Source organism: Nyctereutes procyonoides, unplaced genomic scaffold, assembly GCF_905146905.1.
Source record: "Nyctereutes procyonoides isolate TBG_1078 unplaced genomic scaffold, NYPRO_anot_genome, whole genome shotgun sequence".
NCBI lineage: Eukaryota > Metazoa > Chordata > Mammalia > Carnivora > Canidae > Nyctereutes > Nyctereutes procyonoides.
In genome coordinates, this window is record NW_026575047.1 from 51,248,430 (window position 1) to 51,273,748 (window position 25,319).

A 25,319-nucleotide genomic window follows, 5' to 3' on the forward strand; every position below is an offset into this window, starting at 1 on the left:
CATTTTCCAGACTGGATCATCTCTATTCTTCTACTTTCAAATTGGTCTTTTTTTCAATCATCTGCTCTTAGGCCTATTTTTTAAAAAAATTCATACACTATGTTTCTTGGTCCTAAAATTTGGTTCATTTTTAGTGTTTCTTTTTTGTGCTTAGATTTTCTATGTGTTCATTGACTGTGACTATATTTTTTCTATGTCTTTGAGAATAATTATAATAGCTGCTTCAAAATTCTTGTCTGCTAATCTCAATACATGTGTCATTTTAGAGTCAGTTTCCATTAATGTATGGGTCACATTTCTCTGTTTTTTTTTTTTTCCTATGTCTGGTAATTTTGGACTCTATCCTGAACATTGTGAGTGCTATGTTAACCTATAGCCGTGCCGTTCAATAGAATTAAGATGTGGGCCATATATGTAATTCTAATTTTTTACTACCCATATTAAAAATTAAAAAGAAACTGGTGAATTTAATTGTAATAACATATTGCATTTGACCTGGTAAGTTCAAAGCATAGTTATTCCAACATGTAATCAGTATTAAAAATCACTAAGATATTTTATAATCTCTTTCTGTACTAAATCTTTGAGATCAGGAGTATATTTTTACTTTTATAGCACATCTCAGTTTGGACTAGCTAGTGGCTACCAAATACTGTACATGATCAGCATAGTTAAGAGTACTATTAGTGAAGAATATTGAGGGTTGGTCCAATAAAAGCAACCCCATCATTATGGAATCCTGGGTCGTTTTTTAAACTATATTCCTTAATCCATTCCTTGGGCCTACTGTGGTGTGAGGGAGGGCAGAATGCACTCTTCCCCATTATATATGTGTCTCAATTCAATTAGCGCAACTCTGATTTCATGTTTTATGTTATTTGGTTTATGTCCATAACTTAAATATTTGGACACTAAAATAGTTTGAAAACATAAACAATTTGAAAATATGATTCTTGAATGGATCCCTAAGATCTTTCTTGCTTAGTCATGCAAGAGAACATGATGACCTCCCCTCTTCTAGATTCACTCATCCTACTTTCTAATATGTTACAGAGCTGGGCTGTTTTATCTTTGAATAGTCACAGTGGCAAGACCTTCCTTCTTTGACCCCAGGTGTCTGTGGTTGACCCATTCATCAATTCATGAGCCTGTGGGCTGGCCACTCATAGCCAAGATGTTCAAGAAGGCTTTCTAAAGTGAGCTGTTGCTCATAGCCTTCAATGTTAGGGTAGCACATTGAAAGCTCACATTTCTCTGTTTTTTTTTTCCTATGTCTGGTAATTTTGGACTCTATCCTGAACATTGTGAGTGCTATGTTAACCTATAGCCATGCCGTTCAATAGAATTAAGATGTGGGCCATATATGTAACTGAAGTATAATTAATATATAGCATTATATTAGTTTCACATGTACAACATAATGATTAAGTAATTTTATATATTACTCAATGTTCACCACATTAAGTGTACCCACCATCTGTCTTCAAACAACACTGCTACCATCTTATTGACTATATTCCCTATGCTGTCTCTCTCATCTCCATGACTTATTTATTTTGTGACTGAAAGATCCACTCTTAATCCCCTTCACTCATTTCACCCATCCTCCCACCCACCTTCATTCTTATTTTGCTAAGGACCACATACAACTAATGAAATAAGTCTTGCTTCTTGCTTTCCTATTTTCCTTCTCCTACTCACATTTTATCAATCTTTTAATTTTTATTTATTTTTTATTTTTCTAAAGATTTTACTTATTTATTCATGAGAGACACAGAGAGAGGGAGGGGCAGAGACATAGGCAGAAGGAAAAGCAGGCTCCATGCAGGGATCCCAATGTGGGACTCGATCCCGGGACTCCAGGATCACGCCCTGAGCCAAAGGCAGATGCTTAATCGCTGAACCACCCACATTTTGCCAATTTGACAAAGCAAAGGGGGTTGGCACAAAAACCATGTGCTTTGTGAAACTTTTGCACCAGGCAAGAGGCCTGAGTTGAGCTTAACTGCCAGTCCAAAGTCCAGCTTCTCTATAAAAGAAAACTAGGCACAGAACCACAAAACAAAAATCATGCACCTCAACTGGGAGCAGAATGGGAGGCCAGAGGTGATATTACATGCTCAAACAATCACAGTATAATGCAAAGTCTCACTAAAAATGACTGGAAATAAGAAAGCTTAACTGACGAGCAAGCTTCACACAATTCATCTTGGTTGACAACCCAAGAAAATTCACTTCAGAGCACAAATGACAGGGCCAAGGAAGCTGGGGTTAGGAACAGAAATTCTGGTGGATTCCAAGCAATGAACACCCAAATCCATGCTCACAGTTGTTAGTTTCAGCTGCCAAAACCAACCGATCACAAACACTAACCTGTGTGCCTTACTCATGGATGCTTACATTCTGACTGAATTTTCCTTTTCTTTTTTTAAGATTTTATTTACTTAGACATGAAAATACACAGAGAGGAGAGGGAGGGAGAGGGAGGGATGGAGGGAGGGAGAGAGAGAGGGAGGGAGGGAGGGAGGGAGACAGAGAGAGGCAGAGACACAGGCAGAGGGAGAAGCAGGCCCCACGCAGGGAGCCTGACATGGGACTCAATCCTGGGTCTCCAGGATCACGCCCTGGGCTGAAGGCGGCGCTAAACCGCTGAGCTACCCGGACTGCCCTAAGTTGCCTTTTCTTCCAAGACAAAATAACCTGGGGGAGCCTACATGTACCAGTTGAAAGTATGTGATTTTTTTTTTTACTCCATGAGATGTTCTTAGTGGCCTGCTAAAAATGCCTTCCAGCTAGGACTGTACATTTTTTCAGACTTCTGGCTTAGTAGCCAGATATTCAGTACTTTGAGCAAGCAGAAGTCACTTAGCAACAAGAGAACATGGCATAGAGGGGTACTGTGGTATTAACTGTGTATCACTGCCCCCCACTCATGGGGGTTTCTGCCCTGACCCTGGAGGGTCCAAGCTTGAGAACAGAGCTCCTTACCGTGACTGGCATGGATGTGAGTTGCATCTTCGGACCTGGGGCTCTGGGCGGCTTGCTTGAGGACAGTCACTGTCATTCACCAGTGTTGTGGTCTTATTAACAATCCGTGTGCAGGACACAATGGTTCTCCGTTCCCCTGGAAACCAAACCACAGGGAACTGAGATGCTGTGACTACACACACTTGGAAAGGCCATTCATTTATGCAGATGGAGGAGCATTCAGGTTCCTCTTTTGATCAGTTTTTCATGTGAAGTGACAGTTATAATGCTTTATTGGTTGTTGGAGAAAAAGAACTATAATGTTAAGGATGAGGGTGTGTAAGACATGGCAGGGGCAGCATGGGGCAGGAGGAAGATTTTAGAACAGGATCAGAAAAAGACACCGCAGATTAACTATGTTCTTGGACAGCTTGGGATTCACTGAGGCCAAAGTTATGATTTGGGTCTTTAATTTCCAGCAAAGATTGCCAATCTCTTTATCTTTTCCTTTGATATTTAAAGTCTACAGAGGTTTGGTCTTGATTAATACTCTCACCAGAGAACACGGCTACCTATTACAGAATCACTACTTGCTGGAGAGAAGTGAGAAGCAGGGAGTTTGGTCTAAAGGACACCCAGACCTGCATCATCCAAGTGGGCAGTCTAGAGTCAATTTGAGAATTTATTAGGCGGCCAACTGCTACATGTCCTAAGCATCACCTGCATTTGAGGACCTCACTATCTGGTTACCCCAGATGGGTGTGGCCATTCTCTGGGTATACCCAAAACATTTTATACACAGCTTGGTCATGACTTTGCCATGGAGGTGGATGGTTAGGAGCTAGGAGGGTGGCTTCTGGAGCCAGGCTGTCTGGGTTCAAACTTGGCTCCATCACCAGCACAGTGATGACAGTATCGACAGCTAGCTGCCATGATTCTGTGTCTCAGTTTCCTCAACCAGGCTGATTTGCTTAACCTGTGCCTTAGGGTAATACACAACAGAGCCTAGTAGGGGGTTAACATTTCATATTAGCTATATTCTGTTTTTATTATTATTTGGGAAGTATGGCAATACAAGATTAAGAGGATGTCAGGCACAGCTTTTTGGAGCCAAGTTTCCTCATTCAGTCTGTCCCCTGGAGAGTTTGTCCTTTAGGGATACCTCGAAAGTGTGGAGTCCTGAACTATGCTGTCAGTTCTTACTGCCTGCAGCTGCAGCTTTGTATGAGTCTAAGAAGCACAGGGCCACCTCAAGCCACACTTCAGCTTTGGCTGCAGGTCTGACAATGGTGAGCCATTGGTTGTCACCTGACAACATGGGAATCCTTGGTGTCATAAAGGAATGCCACTTGGGCTGACAGTGACAGCAGCAGAACAGCAGCCTCCCTGCCCCCACCCCCAGCTGAGGGGAGCCTGCTAACTGTGCCATCTGGGCCATGCTTAGTTTGTAGCAAGTTGCCCAAGAGGAAAAGTCTGGCAGTCAGGAATATGGGAGTTGCTAGATTTGGAGGTTGGATGGCTAGTGGCACAGGAGGACAGCTGAAGGACGGGGGGCTCTCAGGGAGAAGTATAAAATGGGACAACAACAGGGCTGATGGGGGGATCCTGAGGCTATGCCAGCTGCCAGGGACGCTTGAGGAATGGGCAGAGAACAAGCAGCAAGGGCAGTTAGCCAAGACATGCAGGAGAGGGAAGGAAAGGAATTCACAGGTGACCCTGGCAGTATCTGAAGGCCGAATCACGTTACAGCAGTAATTCCTACCCATTAGCAATGGGACGATTCACTTAAATGGTAAACAATTTAAGTGTTTGTTCTACATATTGGATATGTGACAAATATCACCTTGACAGTCAACAACCACATAGAAATGGGTATTGGTTGGGCCATGCCACACTCTCTGGGTTGGCATTCCAGACTCTGGGTGAACCTTCCATCCTAACTCTGTGCCCACCAGAACCCACCCATCCTGTGTCCCACATCCCACACCTAGCTGTGTGTCCTGTCAGGGTGACAAAGGGCTGTCCCAAAGGGCTTCTAAGAGTTCAGAATGGCTTCCTACCACTCCCCCTAAGTCCCCTAAACCTCCCAGTAATGAATACAGTGCCTTTTTCTGATACTGATTTTTATAGTATAGCAGTTTCCTCTCTGCAGTGGGCATACGGGCTGATCACTCTATTTTAGAGGTGAGGAAATTTTGGTATAGATCATGTGAGTCATTTGCTAAAAATATGACAGCAAACCACGAAGCCAGGACTCATGCTTGGAATGTTTCACCAGGCTCGTGGGGTTCTCTTTCTTTCCATGGCATCTTGTAGTGGGGTACCTGTGGCAGAGACATCTGGTGGCCCTTCACCGAACATAACAGGTGAAGGTCTATTCTGTTCATTCCCAGGTCACTCCCCATCACACCTGTGTGTGATGTACCTGATGTACCTCCACTCAGGGCAGAACCCAAGGGCCCTGAGCTGTAGGCAAAGCAGCTGTGTGGCCACAGTTCCAACAAGTAGGAGTTTGGAAGTCTGCATGAGTATTTTGCAGAGGGAATTGCAGTGGGGCAGGGGGCGGGTGTGTGTGTATGCCTAGGTGGCTTGGTCAGTTAAGTGCCTGCCCTGGGCTCAGGTCATGATCTCAGGGTCCTGGGACCGAGGCTTGCATCAGGCTCCCTTCTCAGTGGGGGAGTTTGCTTCTCCCTCTCCCTCTTCACACCCACCCCCCTCCCAACTCCTGTTCTCTTTCTCAAATAAATAAATGAAATCTTAAAAAAAAAATTGCAGTGGGGTGTTAAGTTCCTGTGGAGAGGCAGGTGGCATGGCCAGCCTTTCCAATGCCCTGGGAAGGGCGTCTTCCCTTGGCAAGACCCCGCACCCAATGGGTCTCCGACCTCGGATGCTCACCTCCTCCACACTGCACACTGCACCCTTCCCAGCCACTGTGGGTCCAGATGAACAAAGAGTCCTGGGGTTTTTCTGGTTCACTTTGATTTTCAGCAGTGTGGTTGACAGGAACAGTGTACTCGTAATGGATTCCATAATTCTGGTCATGAAATAACAGCACCTGGATCAGCAGTAAAATCAAAGGCCAGTTTGAAATGGAGCGGAAGCTTACAGGCTTGCTGAATTGGCAAGCTAAGCTGCACCGTGGCAGTCTCTCTAGCAGGGTCACCAGGTCTTCTCTGGGTTTCAAAACAGGCTTGGTCTAGGGGGGTTCCCTTATTTCACTCTTGGGTTCCTCAGATACTCAGCTCAGGGGCAGGAGTCTAAGTGAACCCTCAGCAGGGAGCTCTGCTCTTTCCCACCTGAGAGAGGACCAGTTTAGATGAGGGAGGACTCTGGGTGGTGAGGGGAGGGGGAGTGGGGAGCAAATTTGTGGGCTCTCACTGCACTTTCCAGAGAGAGCTGCTCCAACTCCGAGAAAATAACCTGTTCCCACATCCTCCGCCAGGGAGCTGCCCTTGTGGGCGAAGAGGACACAAGCATGCTGCTTTTACCTAAAAAGGCATCTGAACAGGTGGGGTTATTTTACTCCTTTGAAAATGAACATAACTCTTCAGGCCCCTAGCATCAGCCATTGCTACATGGAAGACAGGCTCAAGGGCAAACACAGCCCACCATACAGGGATCTGGGGGACTTTTGCTGAGGAGTCATTGAGATGCATGAGCCTTCTTGCTGCCGCAGCGGCTATGATGTTGATGCCCTGAGGGTGGCAGAGACCTGGATCAAGGCATAAAGCTGAGAGTGAAGGGGTGGGGAGCTATCTTGCAGCTTGGGGACCCTTGGGTTTGAAGTCCTGGTGAGTGAGCAGATGGATGGATCTGCACTCTGTTTGGTAATGCATTTACAAGCCCTGTAAGGACAGAGGTGCTCTCTCAGCTTTATTTCTCTAAGTGTAATGGTGCAAAATCAGCCCTCTGATGGGAGCCTGGGTGGAGGTGCTGTGTCCTTAGACTAGACTTGGGACCAGTGGGCACTCCTGGGTTAAGGCAGCTGTCAAGTTCACTTCCAGGCCTGGAGATGCAGCAGGCAACTACAGGCAGCATGTGCTCCACCTGCCTTGACCTGGGGAGGCCCCCATGCTGCTCCCGAGAATCTCCCAGTGCTTCAATTCAAGCCAAAGGCTTGAGTTGCAGGGTGGGGGTGAGGTGCTCAGAGCTGCCTGAAGTACATAAACATCCACTTCTCTAAGAAACAGACTTGTAGTATAACACATTTGGAAAAATGCCTCCAGTTCAAAAAAAAAAAAAAACCCTCTTTAACAGATCTTTATTATCTCAGTATGGGAAGAAGACTGGTGAATCAAGAATCCATATGAAACCAATTTCATGCAATTTTGCAGCCATGTATAATTTGTGTGTGTGAGTGTATAATTGGTTTCAAATGCAGGTCCCATGGCTCTATGCGTTCTCCTGACCCTGCAAGCCATGTAGGCACCCCAGTTTGGGGACAATAAGCTTCTATTTAAAGGCAGAGGGGCACCTCTCATTTCTAGACTTTAGACCTTGAAGTAACCACATTTCAAGAGAGACAAGTGGTTAATATCAAAGAGGGTCAGAACTTCAGCTGAGTTTTGTTTATCAGGCATGGTATGAATGAATCCAGGCCCTGCATTTGCTTTAATGTGCTGACGATTCCCTCACAGTTTATGAAAGCTTTGGGCAAAAAAGGCAAATACACCCATCTTAGGATTTGCTAGAGAAACCAGATTCATGCACTCACACGTGACACTGCTACATGGCTTTTATCTTGTCACATGCTTCCTCTTTTAACCCCTTTTAAACCAGGATGGATTTGTTCTAAAGCCATACAACATAATCTAATCACAGAGGAGTGGCTTAGGTATGGGTTCTTGGGTCCCAGAAATCAAACTTGCAAGGCTACATCTGCCGCGGACTTAGTAGGCCGAATGTAGCATTGAAACATCCGAATGTTTCTGGATTGTTGAAGTCATGCATGGGAACCGGTTCACTTTGCTCTCTCATCAGAGGTTATAGTGGGGGTAGGGCCATCATGCATGATAGTGGCCTGGCTGCCAGTGCTCACAGGCAGAGCTGGTCTTCTCAGGAGATTCCCTGAAAAGTGGCCAGCAACTCTTCTGGGTGTCACCTAACCTAGGATGGCTGCAGGTTGCCAGAGACCACAAATTAATGGAGAAAAAAAAATTTCCAAGGGGAGATTTTGGCAAGCATGGAGGACAAAATGTGCTTTGATTATAGATGCACAAACTACCATAGAACCCATTCTTTGGAATGAGACATGGAATCAATAATTATGAGCTATCAGAAGTTAGCCATGAGAACTCCTGGGCCTTAAGAAGGTGTGGTGTTCCTTTCTCTGCAAAGCTTTAATACTCATTAAAATCACCCATGTTAAAGTGGTTTGCATGGGGTCCCCCCCACCTGAGACAAGGGGTAAGATAAGGTACCCCAACTTGGCCTGGCTGCATGGGTTTTGTGCAACTACCCAGGGAGTAAATTTTCCTGTAGAACCCAGTTCTCCTTTTCCTGATTCCCAAATGCTTGGTGCAAAGCCGAGTCTGGAAAAGTTGAGTGATGCTGGTTTGGAATCCGAGTCAACGGTTCATTTCCAAAAGGTAGTTTCCAGTGTGGATACACAGAGTGTGGGGTGGATCTGTGCCATCTGATATAAAAACACAGACTCTGAGTGAGGCTGTCTGCTTAATGGGGCCAAGTCTCCCTGGCTGCCACATGGCCAAGTATTTCCTTCCTGGAGGTGGTTCCTTTTGAAAAAGATGGGAGCTCTGCCCTCTTCGCTCTTCTGCCAGGGCGAAGTCTGGGGAGGGGGAATATTCTCAGGCATGCAGCAAAAGGGATGAGATAAGAGAAGACCTAGTAAGAGAGTGGGGGATGTGCACATGCACTTGAGCAGCAGGTGGCCAGGTCACCCACCAGAACCCAGGCGATCTCTCCCTGGCACCCCTGGAAAGAAGGGAACTGAAAGACCCCTTGCAGCCTCAGGCTTGAGATGAAGGCAAAAGCATGGCAAGTTACCATCAGATGCAGTGGGATTTTGGTTGGTCCCTTGGCAGAAATCTTCTCCCACAGGCCCCTTCTAACGTAGCGCACGGTTGTACCCGCAATCTGGTACTCTCCGGGGAGCTCGATCTTCCAGTCACTGTTGATGGATCTCTTATTGGTATCTTTCAGGGCTGGAAAGAAAAGGGAACACCATGGAATCAGGGGGAGTCAGTCTGCCTTTTAAGGGGAATCTGGCTGTCCTGAGGGGTGCATCAGAGATGTCCCTCTACAGGGTAAAGGGGGGAGGTCTGCACTGGTTGGTGAGCTTTCTGTATGCTGAGAATGGAAGACTGGCTCACAAGGGGCAAACAGCTCAAGACCTGCAGGACCCTCTGAGAAACCTTGGCGCATGGCCTGTCTCTGGATCAACTTGCCTGGTGGGGGTGTGGAGAGGAGCGCTAGAGGATGGAGACATACACAGCCCAATCACATTTTACCAGACTTCCAGGGTAAAGGGTCTTCGGCCTGATGGATGCATTCTATTTTAATGTGTCCAAGGCTACAGAGAGGGTTTTGCTGCTTTAGAAAAACTCGTCAATTCGTTTTACTGTTACCTACCTGGGGCTTTGTACAGTTACAGCCTAATCAGCTTCTCTGAAGGATTTGATAGCTCTGTGTTAGTAAAGGAGACACTCCTCCAAGAAACACTTGCTGTTCTCCTAAATGGTAGAGTCTGGGAACCTGAGCTGCCCACAGATGGGATAGTAGCACTCAGACAACGCTATGAGGGTAGGGCTCAGCAGTCCTCAGGTTCACGCTTTGCTGGCTCACACCTCCACTCCATACAAAACGTGTTGGAAGAGACAAAGTCAGTAGTTTGCTGATCGGCCAGAGCAAGAATCTGGTTTTCCAAATAAGCCATATATTGATTATCTAAGTGCTGACAGTGGCTTTCTTGTGTTCTCTTGCCTAGCAGTCATGGCATTCTCATGAGGAGAGCATTCTACAGTGAAACCCTGTTTTTGTTTTGTTTTGTTATTTAGGAAAGACAAGAACTAAAAGATATTTGGGAGAAGGTCGCAAATGACAATAGGTGGCAACAAGTCTTGTCACTCAAAAAATGCAACTTCAAGGACACCCTGGGTGCAATGCAAGTACAGCTGCAAGTACAGCTGGAGCCCCCAGTAACCCAAATGCTCCCAATTGGGATCCTGCTCAGTCCACAACCAGCGAAATCAGGATCCATCCCATTCCCTCTTCTCTGCCCATCGAGGCCAGAAATAAAACACCCGCATTTAATACCGATTTTGGATAATAAGAGTTGAAACTGAAAAGGGGTTTCTGTTAGCTCTGAATCCATGAGCCCCAAGGCTGGGTTAGGACCTGGTTGGAACTGGTCCCGGTCAGGTCACAGGCAGCTGGGGGACGCTGGGCCTCTGCTTCCTCTCTAGGACATTCTGGTCCCAGTGCGCCCAGCCAGGCTCTCCTGGCACATGCAGGAGAGATGCATGCTCAGGACTCCTTGCTTCTAGGAACTGCCAAGAGAAACTAGGAAAGAAGTAGGAAGGGTTTCTTTCCAGTAGAGCTACTTCCAGTCAGGGTTTCATATCCAGGGTGGTTGTGCAGAGTGAGTGATGGAGGATTACAGGACTCCAGGGAAGGCTTAGAAAAGAGAAGGCTCTACGACTTGGAATCAAATGTTCCCTCCAAGAAATGCTACCTGCTACTGAAATTTCCTGGCTATGAAAAGGAAGTAAGAATGTAAGCCATTTACTCTTCCCAACAACTCTCCAAGGTAAAGCATTATTTTTCCTCTTTTCACAGATGAGGTAAGGAAATGAGGGCACAGAGACGTTAAGTTACCTGCCTAAAATCACACAGCTACAAAGTGTGGACAACCGGGATGCCTGGGTGGCTCAGCAGCGGTTGAGCATCTGCCTTCAGCCCAGCGTGTGATCCCCGACCAGGGATCAAGTCCTGGGTTAGGCTCCCTGCCAGGAGTCTGCTTCTCTCTCTGCCTGTGTCTCTGTCTCTCTCTCTGTGTCTCTCATAAATAAATAAAATCTTAAAAAAAAAAAAGAGGGAGAACCTGAATCTAAACAGATTATAACTCTGGCAATTTATATTGCCATATTCTTTAGGCTATAAGGCTCAATCTTGACTTTTATGACAAAAGTGAAAATGTTCAAGTGTCATGCTTGTTTTCCAAGAGAACACATTCCATTGTTGCAGGGTCTCACATTCTATATACCCCTTATAAAAATAACAGAACTTGCAGGTTGTTCTTTCTACTTCTTTGTAGGTTTGGAAAATTGTTTCCTGCACACACATATTTAAATTTGGTTCCAGAAATCAGTGCAGACTGGTGGGGAGTGACAGGCAGACACAATGTGGGGCCAGAGTCCTCAGAGAATGGTTAGGGAAGCACAGGGAGCAGCTGACACATGCCCCTGCCAGTCAGTCCCTCCTGTTTTTCTCAGGGCCTCCTAGCTGGGTATTGAGGACACAGCTCCTGCCCTCGGGGAGCTCAACATTTGGAAGGGAGATGGGTGTGAAAACAGATGAACACAGGACAGTTTCATAGGCTCTGTGGCAGAGGCCCCAGTACATGTGTGCTGGGGGTGGAGGGAGGGTGTGAAGGGACTGGGGTGGATGGGGAAGACTTTCTGGAGGAAAAGCAGATGTACACTTGAGGTGAGGTGGCAAGAAAAGCAGGGAGAAGAGGTGGCCTGGGAGAGCATGGCAGGTGTGGACTGTGTATCCTGACCTGGGTGGCCCTGACTGTTCTTCCTGTGTCAGGGCAGTGAAGAGAGGAAAGCATGCTGCTCTGTGTGGAGAAGCAAGTGGGAGGTGAAGGAATTTTTTCCCCCAGGAGTCTGGCTGGGAAAAGGAGGCAAGATGAAGAGTGACTCTATAGGCTGGCGAAGGAGAGAGAAGTTTCACTGTTCTTGTTATTGGGATGGGGGGTGTGAGCATGTTGAGACCCTGCTGTAACTTGGGTTCAGGGAGATGGGTAGAGTTTCTTTAGAGCTGTCGGCTCACCACCACCATGCTAGGCCCCACCCCACAGAACCCATTTCCCTCACAAAGACCAGAGGCACTCTAGGGTGGCTGCTCTCCTTGTCACTGGCCACCCACATAGACCAGCTGATTCCCCACTCAGTGCCCTGGGCTGGGGCCTGGGGTTTAAGAGTTGGGGCCCTGACCCATGGTGTGGCTGCTGTGGATGGTGTGTTGGCTGCCTGGCATCTATTTCTCTTTCTTCAAGTACCAACAACTCGGTTTCCTCTGGGGATATGTTCTTCTTCTAGTCATATCGGGCTGACCCCAAATTCACCCCAGCTCCAGGCATGGGCCCATCACTCAACCCTGGACAGTGAGAGTCAGTTCCAAGACTTCTGTTCACCTTGGGAAGAAGCTTTCTTTCCACAGGATTGCCCAGAGACTCGATGTAAGTCTGGATTACCAATACATGGGAAGAGGCCCCCAGATTAAAGTCAACTAAGAGACGACAGCAGTGCCAGGGTAGAGAGAGAGAGTTTCCCAGGATATCATTTTAAGCTCCTGGCTCTAGCAGGGCCTGAAGCTGATGCTCAACAACTGAGAATTGGGCTTGGCTTTCACATGTGTCTTTCAGAGTTTTGTTTTGTTTTTGTTTTTGTTTTTTAAATACTAACCATGATAGGGGCAGAGGAAACACCCTATGATCCTTAACCACGTAAGCTTTGTACCTGAGATTTAGAAGGCCTGGGATGCTCCATCTATGCCTTAAACTGTCTCCTGGGCCTCTGCTCCTGGCCAGCACTCATGTTCAGGATGAGGTGGCTCTTTCTTACTCAACCTTGTGTTTGTGTGTTTCCTCAGCCTTTTCTGTAAGGCCCTTTAGGGTGACTCAGTGAATTATACGCTGAGAGCTACCCCACCTCTGTGCCAAAAGTCAAACATCTGGGGGGATCAAGAGTGGGAAGGACTGGAAAAAAGTGCAGGAGGGCGCACCTGGAGGCGATTATAAAACCATCCAGAGAAACAGTGCGTGGAGGTGTGGGGGCCAGCCTGGGGAGCCCTGCTTCTGTCAGCAGAGGCGCCCGCTGTGTCCGAGACAAGGGATGATACAGAGCCAGCTGGGGCTTGGGGTATGTCAGCCTCTGCTCACCAGAGCAGGGTCCTGCTTGTCAGTAGGGAGAGGTGCTGAGAGGGGTAGGCGGAGGAGACATTGCCGGAGGTGGTCTTCAGGATGGGTCTGGGGAGGCCTTGGAGGAATGGATGTAGTCAAGGAAGACGGGGAGGGGAAGTGACAGTGGAAGTCTGTGGCTGGCCAGCTAGGCCAGAACAAGGTCAGTGGCCGGATGCGGAAAAACACATCAGACAGTGGAGCACTGGCAACCAGCTCTCTAGGGAAAGCAGCCTTGGTTTATAGTGCCTGTTGCTACCCAAGGTGTAAATGCCCCCAGCAGGTGGATTTCAAGCAATCCGCGTGACCTCAGCCAATGCAGAGCTCCTCCAAGCCACACACACCACTGCTGGGGCACCCCACCCTCAAGTTCTGAGAGCGCCTGTCTTTGCTTTGGTGGGCCTGGTCTGGAGCTGCTGACTTGGGGAAGTTTCACACTATCTCAGCTTTGGGAGTGTGGGCAGAGCTCTCATGTCCCTACAGAGAATAAACTTGATATGCTCAAGCTCTGCTTGTGGCCACTTCCACGGGTGGCTGCAAGCTTCCATGCCCTGTAGACTCAGCTTTACATCGGTCACTTGGCACCCTTTCTTCAGGACGGTTTGATATGGGTGTCAATCCTTTATGAATTTCTCAGTGGTAGGAAAAGCACAGAGTTCAAAGTAGGAGCTCAGAAATTCTGAGAAGCATGGTGATCGCTTCAAGTCTACTGACTTTGTGTGAGTCATACACTCAGCAAGATGCAAAATTTGCAAAGTGCTGGGATCCAGTGGTGACACTAGAACTTCCTGCTCTAATGGGGATTTAGCACCTGAGATTCATTCAGAAGGGTGGGACAGCCATCTCAGAGAATCTGCTGGAACACTGAAGTCATGATTAGTAGCCAAAACGCAGGTTCAGTGTGGAGTCCAATGAGAAATCCATGTTGTGGGGCCATGTCAGTTCCAGACAGTGAGAACGCAGACCACAGCCTGGCCCAACTGCAGCAGCCTCCACCCAGAGTGAGCTTCCTTCGGCAGGGTTTGTGACAGCTGGTGGGGTGAAAGCTCCCTGGCCCACCTGCAGGAGTCATTTCCAAGGCCTTGTACATAATGCTGTATTCTTATTCTTTTTTTGACAGAAGGTCCCAGAGTTAAGGCTTTGGGTCCTATGAGCTCTTGTCCCTCTCGGTCCTGCGGCCTCATGGCTATAGGCAAGTGCCCTGTGGCTGTAAGCAGGTTGTGTTGAGTTTGCACTTGAAATTAGGATTTTTAGGCCTAGAGATTCAACAAGAGCTATTGAAGTGATTATGAATGCTTTGATTTGATGGGCAAATAATAAAGTGAAGAACAAAGGGAAGTCCTGAGCCACCTGCTTTGGCCTGTGCTGTCTGAAAGTTCTGATTTGCTGGGGAGGAGATTTTCACCTGCTGGTTCTGTCTGGGTCAGAGGCTGGATGTTTTAAGTCACTGTACAAAATATCACAGTGCCAGCTTTTGTGTATTTGGCTTAGAAGCCATCAGAAGCCTCTCAGCAGCTAGAGAGACTTTTTGCAGGGATGAAGATGGGCACATGCTCTCTCTTGCTACTGTGGCAGAACAAAACCTCCTTAATGGCCTGGAACGAGAGGTCAGGTGGCAAATGTCTGCTTCTCTCCTGGGACCCTTCACTCTCCCTGTGGATGTCTATACATCGTCCCTGGACTGGCAGTCAAAGTGGGAAGAGGTCATGAGCCATTCTGGGGAGCGGGGTGGGGGCGGGTGGGGCACAGTTCCTCCTTACAGCCGGCTGGAGGCAGATGTGAGAGGTCCGACCCCCACCCATGCCCTCCTCTTGCGTGGCACTGCGCAGAAGCTGGGCTTCTGTCTTTCTCCCCTTGGATTCTGCTAGAAGACTTGACCCGCAGTCAACCTACTTCTAATCCTGGCATCCAGTCAGTTCCTTTTATTTTCACTCGGATTTCTGCCAATTCTGTTCTTAGCTAGGGATGCAAACTGCAGAGACATTTCCTGTTCCAGGTGGTTTTGAGCAGAAAGCCAGGCAGCGTGGGCTGAAGGTAGGTGGGGTGAAATTCTTCAGGAACTGCTCCCGGCAAATGTGAGAATGATTCAAAGTTACACCGGGGTGACTTCCAAGGCACCCGGCCCCGAGTGGAAACAAGGCTTGTTTGAACTGACTTTAGAAACATAGCAAGTGGGGCTACCTTTGGATTTGCCCTTGCTCACACACCAGGCCCTGGGATACTGGGATTAAAATTCATGAGTAAAATAAGAAGACAAGAGCTGGCTCCAGCACCCCCTGGAGGTGCAGTGCTTCTAGGGGAGTTGTCCTGAGACCCAGAACCAATCTCCTTGGGATGGAGGTTTGCCTCTTTGAAGTCCACACAAAGGAGTAAAAGCAATGGGCAAGTTTAACACGTGTTCGCCAGTGAAAAGTCATCCCCTTCTTGTTGACCTCTGCCTGTGACTGAATGCATCAGAGCAATTCTGGGAGACTCTGTGAATTGCCATGGACCTGGAGGAAATGAGGAGTTTGGACGAGCTATGGAACTCCCAGAACCTCAGTTTCCTTCTCATTGAAACAGGCAAAGCAATACTTTGCGGTACTTTCGGGGTGATGACAGGTCAGGTCTGTGAAGCAGGGCACGGCTCAATGATTGGGAGCCACAAATATCAATGTTACTGCCATCTGTATATGTGGCCCACAGACTATAAAAGCTGAGGGGAATTAACAGGAGAGCTAGCCCCCCATGGGCAGCATTCACTAGTTACATGGCCCTAAAACAGGTTCCAGGAAAAAGTCCATTTTTACTAGAGGAATCAGAAGTTGAGCAAACTAAAGGATTCTGATACCCTTCTGTCATTCTTATATGGCCACAGGAAAGAATGGCCATATAAAAATGAACATAAACAGATATGTTTGAAGATGTTCCTATTCTTGACAGAAAGCTGGGGCTGGATCAGGTGCAGGAATGGTGCTGGAAGTCTCAGAAGCCAGCACCAGAAGCCAAGGGACTCAATTGGAGGGCTTACTTACTGGTGTTTTGATAGAAGAACCAATCAGGTGATCTTGGAACTGTGCCGGCTCCCAGGAATACCAAGATTATGTCAAAGGCAGTGTCTGCCACCCCCCAAGGCCCAGTGCCCCCAGGGAGCAGAAATGTCTCTTTCAGGTAGGCAAAGGCTGATGTACCAGTTGGAAAGGGTAACTTTTTTTTGGGGGGGGGGGGCATGAGGTGACAGGGCTTTCAGAGCAAAAGCTGGTGAGGTTGACTTAGTTTCCTTAGGTGGGTAGAGAGGGGGTGGGCTCTTTGAGAATTTAGTAAAAAGGCCACTGCTTTGTAGAAACAGCCAAGAGCCAAGAAGATCATGTCTTATATATTTTTATCAATCTCAAATAGAACCTTGCAACACAGACTGAGGAGATTATAATAGGGGGAGGCCCAGGAGAAGGGTACCTGAGTAGGAGATCAGCCATCTCCAGTTTGAAATCCAACCCAAGACAGGAACACAGGAGGAGGGCTGGCGGGAGGACATGGGTCACAGAATATCCCATCCCCATGAACTATGAGTAGAGGCAGCTGCTGAGCACTCTGCTGGCCCCCATAACCGCATAAAGAACACTTAGGGGTCCCCTCACACCACTCTACCCTGGTGCCTAAGTACCAGCCAGATCTTTGCAAGTGCCAACAGAGAGTCTGGGTGTTAAGTGTAGGATACACTCAGAGGGACTTCTGTGCCTAAGAAGGGGTTTAAATGAAAAATTCTTAGGCTTGAAGAATGTGGTTTTGTTGAAGGCAATGAAGACCAATCTGGAATGGAACCCCATCCTTCCATACAGAGACATAGGCATTTGTGCCTCAAGTCAATAGAGTTTGGCTGCTAGGAGTTTGGGGTACACAGCACCTAGTGAAAACTAGTATTCTTTTGTGCTTCCATTAGATCTAGGGCTATTACTCTCTTTTCCAGCTAAAAAATCATCCCCAGAGCCATCAACAGCTTCTAGGGGCTTCTTGTAAGCTGGACAATGTAACCACGCTGTGCACGCTAGTGCTGCTCTGGGTTCTCCTGCGGTGACTTTGGGAGATTTTCACTATCCCAATTCCTTGCTTCCTTCCCTCTGTCATCTTCCATCCTATTTGAAGTTGGTAGTTCCTACTAATCCCCACCCCTGGCCCCAACCCATCCACCCTGAGGGTGCCTGCACTTTAGCCAAATAGAGACAGCACTGTGTGGTGTACTCTGATTACTTCTATCATTATAGGGAGAAAGATGCTGGACCAAATAATCAGCCTGATCATCCAAATCTTAGAACATAAATCAAGAGTCTGATTATTTTTTGTTTTTTACCCAGAAAACTGTGGGCAGGTTTATCCTCCACCACTCGAATCCTCCGAGCTCCCGCTGGAATGACAGCAGCTTCGATATAACCTGCGGTGACAGATAATGAACAGGTGAAGCACACCTCCACACTCCATCAGAGGCCCACATAGAACCACGTGTCCCACCAAAATCCACCCTACCCCACACCCACCCTCAGGGTGATTTTGGAGCCTGCAGGCTTGTCTGACTCTGAGAGATCAACTCAACTAACAAGGAGCATTCTTCTATGGTCAGAACCTTCTGGCTGCCCAAATTCCAGAGAGCACCATTTGTATACGTTGAGAGTGAAGGGTGTCTTCCCCATCCCCATTCTTATGTTGAGGTCCCCAATCCCCAGTACCTCACAGTGTGACCTTATTTGGAAATTGGGTCTTTGCAGATATAACCCATTGAGATCCCACTGGAGTAGGGTGGGCACTTAATCTTATAAAAAGGGGAAAGCAGACATAGACATGCACACACAACTCCGTGTAAGCATGAAGCAGAGATCCATCTGAAGGGATGATCCATCTACAAGTCAAGAAACACCAAAGGTTGCCAGCAAACCACCAGAAGCTAGGAGAGAGGCATGAAGCAGATTCTTCCTTACAGCATTCCAAAGGAAGCAACCCTGCCTACAACTTGATCTTGTACTTGTAGCTTCCGGAGTCATGGGACAGTAATTGTCTGTTGCTTATGCCACTCAGTTTGTGGTACTTGGTGACAGCAGCCCTACCAGACTGAGCCTAGAATCCTGTGTGAACAGCCTCTCCCTGGAGCACAGATGCTGAGTGCCCCTCAGCACTTCATCTGTAGTTCCTTAGGGATTCGCTGTACTTAGGTTCCTTTGGGCTTTGCTATACTTTGAGCTGTCCCTAAATTCTTGGAATGCTAGCAGAAGCTAAGCTACTTGCCCAATGACAAAACCACTCCTAACATGTTGTTCACCATTTCCTGCTTCCACTGACCTCTGGGCATTTCTGCAACTCTCCCACCGCATCCTCTTGTCTATCTCCTTGAGTATTTCCAACTAAAAGAGGAGGCCCTTAGAGGCATGGGGCCTTCCTCTGCCCATACTCTGACCCCACATGGCATGGATAATGAAGACAGTGGGTGGATAATGAAGATTCAGGGAGGGTATGACCTAGGCTGCCAGGCCGGAGGTCAGCAACTGGCTGCTGCCTGGTTAACTGTGTCTGTCAATGAATGAGGCCAGGACAATGGCGAGATTTTGAAATGCAGGCCAGTAATTGTTTTGTTTTGATTTTCATTTGGGTTTTAGACAAGGGTTATGTGTGTTTGCTTCAGCAATTTAGATGATGATCCCGAATTAGATTATGAATCCCTCTCCTGTGGTTCCTAAATGTGATCATCAGAGTCAGCAAGGGAGCTTTAAAAATGAGAGATTTCTGAGCCCAACTATGTAGAGATTATGGAAATATCTATTTTTGATGGGTTGGTTTATTTCCTCATTTTCTCACAGTAAGAATAACTTTATTTTTATTATAAAAATAGTACATGATAATTCGAACCACAGAAGGGAAAGAATCGAAATCAACCAGTAACATGTTGCACTATAGAAAATAACCCCTAAAAAAGTAATATTTTGGTGACTAGCCTTTTTAGCATCTATTAATGCATATAAAAATACATGTATCATTTTACATGAATAGGATATTGTATGGAGTTTTAAAAGATCAGGGACAACTTTAAAAGAGAGTTTTGCTAAGCAGTGTGTGCCCAAGTACAAAATTCAAGTTACAAAAGGTTATTGTAGAACATATATTTCTCTAAAAAGATGTATTTTGTACTTAGCTATCTTTCTAACACTCTTATTATTTATAAAACTTTGTATATTTTGGCTGGGTTCCTGTAAAGCTAATTGAAACATCTGCTCATATGATAGTTTTTTTTCTTCCTTTCTAATCATTATGACTTCACTTTCTTTTCTTTTTACCATTCTGGTTGGAACTTGCAAAGCCATGTTGTATGCAACATGAAATTGTGGCATCCTTGCCTTATTCATGATGTTCACAGGAATGACTCCAAAATTTTCCCACTGAAAATGATGTCTTCTGTGATAACGTGACAGATATCAATGATCAGATTAAGGAAGTTCTCTTTTATCCTACTTAAGAGCTTTTGTTACAAAGAGATACTGAAGTTAGTGAAATGCTTTTTTGCATCTACTGATAATCATCATATTGTTTCTTTTCCTCCAAACAATCTGAAGACCTCAGGGTAGCTGAACTGTAATCATACTAGGCATGACTAACATGGCACATGGGTCAGTATATTAGTTCTGTCTTTCCTTCACCAATACATTTTAGTTAATTGTTATTTCTTTTTTTATCCTGATGTTTTCATGTAAACCTTTAATTATATTTAGATTTCTACTGTGTAGTTTGTCAGCTGGTAAGTGAAATATTTTAATCCCTGGATACTAAAAGATGAGGAAAAATTACACTGTGCTCCACTTTCTTACATCCTCCTTTCAACTTTTATTATATGAATCCTACACTGTATTTATTTATGACATTTATCCTTTGCTAAGGTAATTCCTGCAATTGTTTTAATCTGGACCTAAAAATTAATTTAATGTTCATTATGTGTCCCTCTGCCAGTTTCTTTAATAAATTCGTACTTGCCTCAAGTATGTGCTCTTTGAGATGGGCTTGTAGGAATTATATTTTTTGAAGTGTAATATAGTAAAAAAAAATGCTGTTTGTTGTTCTTATACTTGAATGTCAGTTTGACAGGTATAAAATTCTTGGCTCATACTTTCTTCTCTGTGCCCATTGTTATGAGTTGCTCCATTGAATGTCAGTGAGGAGAAGACAGGCCAATCTGATGTTTTTATTAGGTGACCTAAAATTTGGACTGAATGCTTAAAAGAGTCCTATCTTTAAAATCTTTTAACTATTAAGCTAGTCTTAGTTTAGCATAATTTTTTCCTGGGACATGAGGCTATACTATTATTATACTTAAATATATATTTTTCTGATCTATTTGTTTGCTTTCTTTTTGGGGGACACCAAATTATGCTTGATTTTATTTTTCTTCCATTATATTCATTTGGTCTCTTCCCCTTTTGATTCTTTGTTCATTTCCATTTTGCTCTGCTCATTTTCTTCAGTCCTGTTCTCTATGCTTTTTGTGTTATCAGTGATGTCACTTCCTTTTGCTTCCATATGAACTTGGTTTCTGTGATGTATCAATGTTCTTCCTTGACACCTTTCCTTAGCTCTGCCATATCATGTTTCATCTCCCTCTGTTGCTCCATTGTATCTTCACTGAGGTCTTGTATCTTAGTTATGAGTTCTTGTTTTTTTGAGGCTATTGTTTAATCTGTATTTGGAATTTATGGAAGTAATATTTGGTCACAATTTTCATCTTCTCCCTGGCAATATTTTGCTGGTGGTATTTTCTTTTCATTCACTTGTTCTCCTGTCTTTTATCCCTTTCCTATTGCAGTGATAGATCTTGTTCTAATTTTTTTTTTTTGTTCTGATTTTCTAAGTTTATTACTAATTTTTATGTGACAAAGTTCTAATTGTATCAGCTGCTTGCAGTAGGCTCGTGCAAGAGGAAGAACAGGATAGTGTCATGGGCTAGCAGGACTTTTAATTGTTAGGACATGGGTTTATGTGTATCAGTGAATTTTTATTTTTGTAAAGCTTTATGCATTTTAAATTGATACAAATACACATGTATATTTTCTCTTAAGAATTTTATAATATAGGGAAATCTCATGTCTTCCTAATCCCTCTTCCTTCCTTGTGGGAACTTCCACTACAATCTGATGTATATTTATTCAGATATATACATATATCTCTGAAAATTAAAAACATTTATATTCATCTATATTTTACATAAACATTAAGAATAACATTATGACTATTGTATTATATTATACTTTTTAACATGATATATCTTGGAGATCAATCCATGTGAGTGTGTATAGCCCTACTTAATTTTTCATTTAAATTTTGGCTTACATAATTACTCCCCTACTGACGTACGTTGAGGTTGTTTCAAATTATTCACTATTAGAAACAAGGCTATCTTGTGTATGAATACACACACAAAACTCCTAACAAAATAGCAGCAACTGAGTCCAGCAACATATTGAAAGGATTATATACCATGATCAAATAAGATTTATCCCAGGAATTCAAGGTTTAACATGTAAAAATGAGTTAATGTAATCTATATAAAAAACAATAACTACAAGATCATTTTAATAGATTCAGAGAAAGTATCTGACAAAATTTAATACTCTTTCATGATAAAAACACTCAACAAATTAATGTAAGGGAACTTCCTCAACCTGATAAACAGCACTTATAAAAAACCCACAGGTAACATAAGACTTCATGATGAAATATTTTAATGCTTTCACCCTAAAATCAGGAAGAAAGTAAGGATGTCCACTCTTGACACTTCTGTTTAGGTTTGTACTGGAAATTCTCTCCATGTTGATTGGGCAAGAAAGATTTTTAAAAGGCATCCAAATTAGTAAGGAAGAAGTAAAAACATCTCTATTTGCAGATGTCAAGATCTTATATATAGAGAAATCCTAAGGAATACACTAAAAGCTATTAAAATTGGTTTAGTAAGGTTGCATGATATGAGATCAATATACAAAAACCAATTGCATTTCTAGGCACTAGGGTTGAACAGTTCAAAATGAAATTAAGAAAACAATTTGAATTAAATAGCATAAAAAATACTTAAGAATTACCTTCACAAAAGATGTCCAAGATTTCTACACCAAAAACTACAAAACACTGTTGAAAGATATTAAAGAAGATCTAAATAAATGGAAAGACATTCCATGTTCATGGAGAAGAATATTTAATGCTAAAGTGGGACTACTTCACAAACTGATTTACAGCTTCAACATGGTCTATATAAAAGTTTCAGCTTTTTGTTTCTGTTTTTTGCCAAAAATGAGAAGCTGATCCTGAAATTTATATGGAAATTCAAGGAACTCAGAATAGACAAAACAATACTTAAAAAGAACAAAATTGGAGAACTGATGCTTACTCATTTTAAAGTTTTCTAGTCGGCCATAGTAATGAGGACAATGTGGCATTTGGCATAAGGACAGGCTTTTTTTTAAAAAAAAGATTTTATTTATTTGAGAGAGAGAGTGTGTGAAGGGAAGAGCAGAGAGAGAGGGACAAGCAGACTCTACATTAAGCAGGGCTCAATCTCATGACCCTGAGATCATGACCTGAGTGGAAATCAAGGATTGGGTGCTCAACTGAAGAAACCATCCATGCACCCCAAGACAGACATGTTTATTAATGGAATATAATTGAGAATCTAGAAATAAACCCCTTATTGACTTTTTAAAAGCAAAGGTACCAAGAATATTAAATGAAGAAAGAATAGTCTTTTCAACAGTGTTGGGATAATTGGATATCCACATATATGGATAGGTGGACTCTTCTCTCAAACAATACAGAAAACCTATCCTAAAATGGATCATAAACCTAAATCTAAGACTTAAAACTATGAAAATATTAGAAGAAAATATAAGAGTAAACTTTTTATGACCGTGGATTAGGCAATCGTTTCTTACATATGACAGCGAAAGCACAAACAACAAAAGGGGGGTAAAAGTAGAGTATATCAAAATTTAAAACTTTGTGCTTCCAAGGACACCATCAAGAAAGCAGAAAGCAAACACACACTGGAAGAAAACATTTGCAAGTCATTCTGATAAAGAAACCATCTAGGATATATAAAGAAAGCTTACAATTCAGTAATAAAGTGACAAATAATCCAATTTAAAAATAGGCAAAGGATTTTAATAGACATTTCTTCAAAGAAGATGGATGAATAGCCAGTGGGCACATGGAAATATGCTCAAAATCATTAGTCATTAGGGAAATGCAAAACAGAACCACCATCAGATATTACTTCACACCTAGTGGGATGCCTATAACCAAAACAATAGACAAGAAGTCCTATAGAGAATGTGGAGCAAATGGAACCCTCATTCATTGCTAGTAGGAATGTAAAATGGTACAGGTACTTTGGAGAAGAGCTTGGCAGTGTCCCCTAAAATTAAATAGAATGACCATATGATCTACCAATTCCATTTCTAGGTATATAGCCAAGAAGAATGAAAACACATGTCCACACAAAAACTTACATACAAATGTTCACATCAGCATTATCCATAATACCTAAAAAAAATAAAAAGGTGGAAACAACTCAAATACCCATCAAGTGATGAATGTATTTTTAAAACACGTGGTAGAACCACACAATGAAATATTATTCAGCAATAAAAAGAATGAAGCCACTGATACATGCCACAATATGGACAAACCGTGACATATTATGTGAAGTTAAAGAAGCCAGTCCACAAAGGAACCACATATAGTGTGTGAGTGTGTGCTGTTTATATGAAATGTTCAGAACAGAGAAACAGACAGAGAGAGTAGTTGCTGAGGGCCAGGGTAGGAGGGAGATGGGGGATGACTGCTGACTGTGGGGTTTCTTTTTAGGATGACTGGTGATGCTTGCACAACTTTGTGCATGTGCGACACACCCATGTTATTGCACATTTTAAATGGGCGAATTTTATGGTATGTGGATTATATTTCAAGAAAGGTGCTTTAAAAAAAAGAAATAATACTGCAGTGAACAGTGCCATGTCCTACCTGATCCACTGTGAGAATTGCTGGGTCAAATATACATGAGTTTAAATGTTACTTGTATAGCTTAACTGCCCTCCATAACAACTTGACTAATATATGTCATCCCACACTCTATGAGGTTGTCTGTTTATTCAGACTTCTAAGTACTTGAAATCATCCATCTTCTTAACATTTGCTAATCCAATAGGTGAAAAAAAAGTTATATGGGAGATTTAATTTGCATTTCTCTCATCAGTGTGGGTTGGCATTTTATTACATATTGATTGGCCATTTGTACTTCCTTTTCAGTTAACTGCCTTGTTGATAAGCACTGCCCATTTTTCTACTGGCTTTTTGTTTTTATTTAATTGATCAGCAGGAATTTTAAAAGTATATCTTAGTACCTATCAACTATATTTATCAACTCAAACTCTACTTACTCAACTTATTGCAAACATTTTTTTTGTCTGTTACTTATCATTTCTTTATGATGCCCTTTATTACACGTTTTTAATTTGAGAGTCATACTTTTGAGATTTTTTTCTTTTCTGATGGCTTCTTCTCATTCTGTACTAGATTTTTTTTTTTTATTTGACACAGAGAGAGAGCACAAGGAGGGGTAGCAGCAGAGGGAGAGGGAGAAGCAGTCTCCCTCTGAGCTGGGAGCTGGATGTGTGGCTTGATCCCAGGAACTCGAGATCCTGACCCTAGCTGAAGGCAGACACTTAACAAGTTGAGCCACTCAGGCACCTCACATTCTGTACTAGTTTTATGAATACAGTAACATCTCAAATTTTTTTTAGAATAGTTGGTATAGATTTTTCACTTCTATTACTTGAGTGATCTTATTTTCCCCATGGGTCCTCCTTTCAGCTTTCCTTGGTCTTTCCCATTTGTGTTGCAAGCTCTTTCAGGAAGGATGCTATAAATGGGTTGTCTCTGTGAATATGGGCAGGACTGGCTGACCATCAGGACTGGCTTTCAGCTGGGGGGCAGGGAGTCGTTGTTGGGTGCTAACCACAGAAACAGCAAAATGTTTTCTGCAGGTTCTATGTCATGATGCTGGCCACCAAGTATCTCCAGGTGTCTGTCCAGAAAAGACAAGGATGTACTTCCACGCCCTCTTAAAACTTTGTGACCATGTGACATACTTTGATCCTTAAAATGTGAGTGAAAGTGATGTGCACATAGGAGCTTGAAGAACATCAGGGCC

The 25,319-nt window shown here is 43.9% G+C and overlaps 1 protein-coding gene across 4 annotated transcripts in view; it reads right to left on the bottom strand.

The window, feature by feature from the left end:
- Positions 1-25,319, bottom strand: part of ADAMTS17 (ADAM metallopeptidase with thrombospondin type 1 motif 17) — a 325,031-nt gene that overhangs the window by 64,556 nt on the left and 235,156 nt on the right. For all 4 annotated transcript variants that reach the window (XM_055326445.1, XM_055326443.1, XM_055326444.1 and 1 more), the window contains 4 exons: positions 17,439-17,519; positions 8,974-9,131; positions 5,863-6,022; positions 2,989-3,124 (listed from right to left, as the gene is read on the bottom strand). In XM_055326445.1, the coding sequence (XP_055182420.1) occupies positions 2,989-3,124; positions 5,863-6,022; positions 8,974-9,131; positions 17,439-17,519 (535 nt within the window). The remainder of the gene's footprint in view (positions 1-2,988; positions 3,125-5,862; positions 6,023-8,973; positions 9,132-17,438; positions 17,520-25,319) is intronic.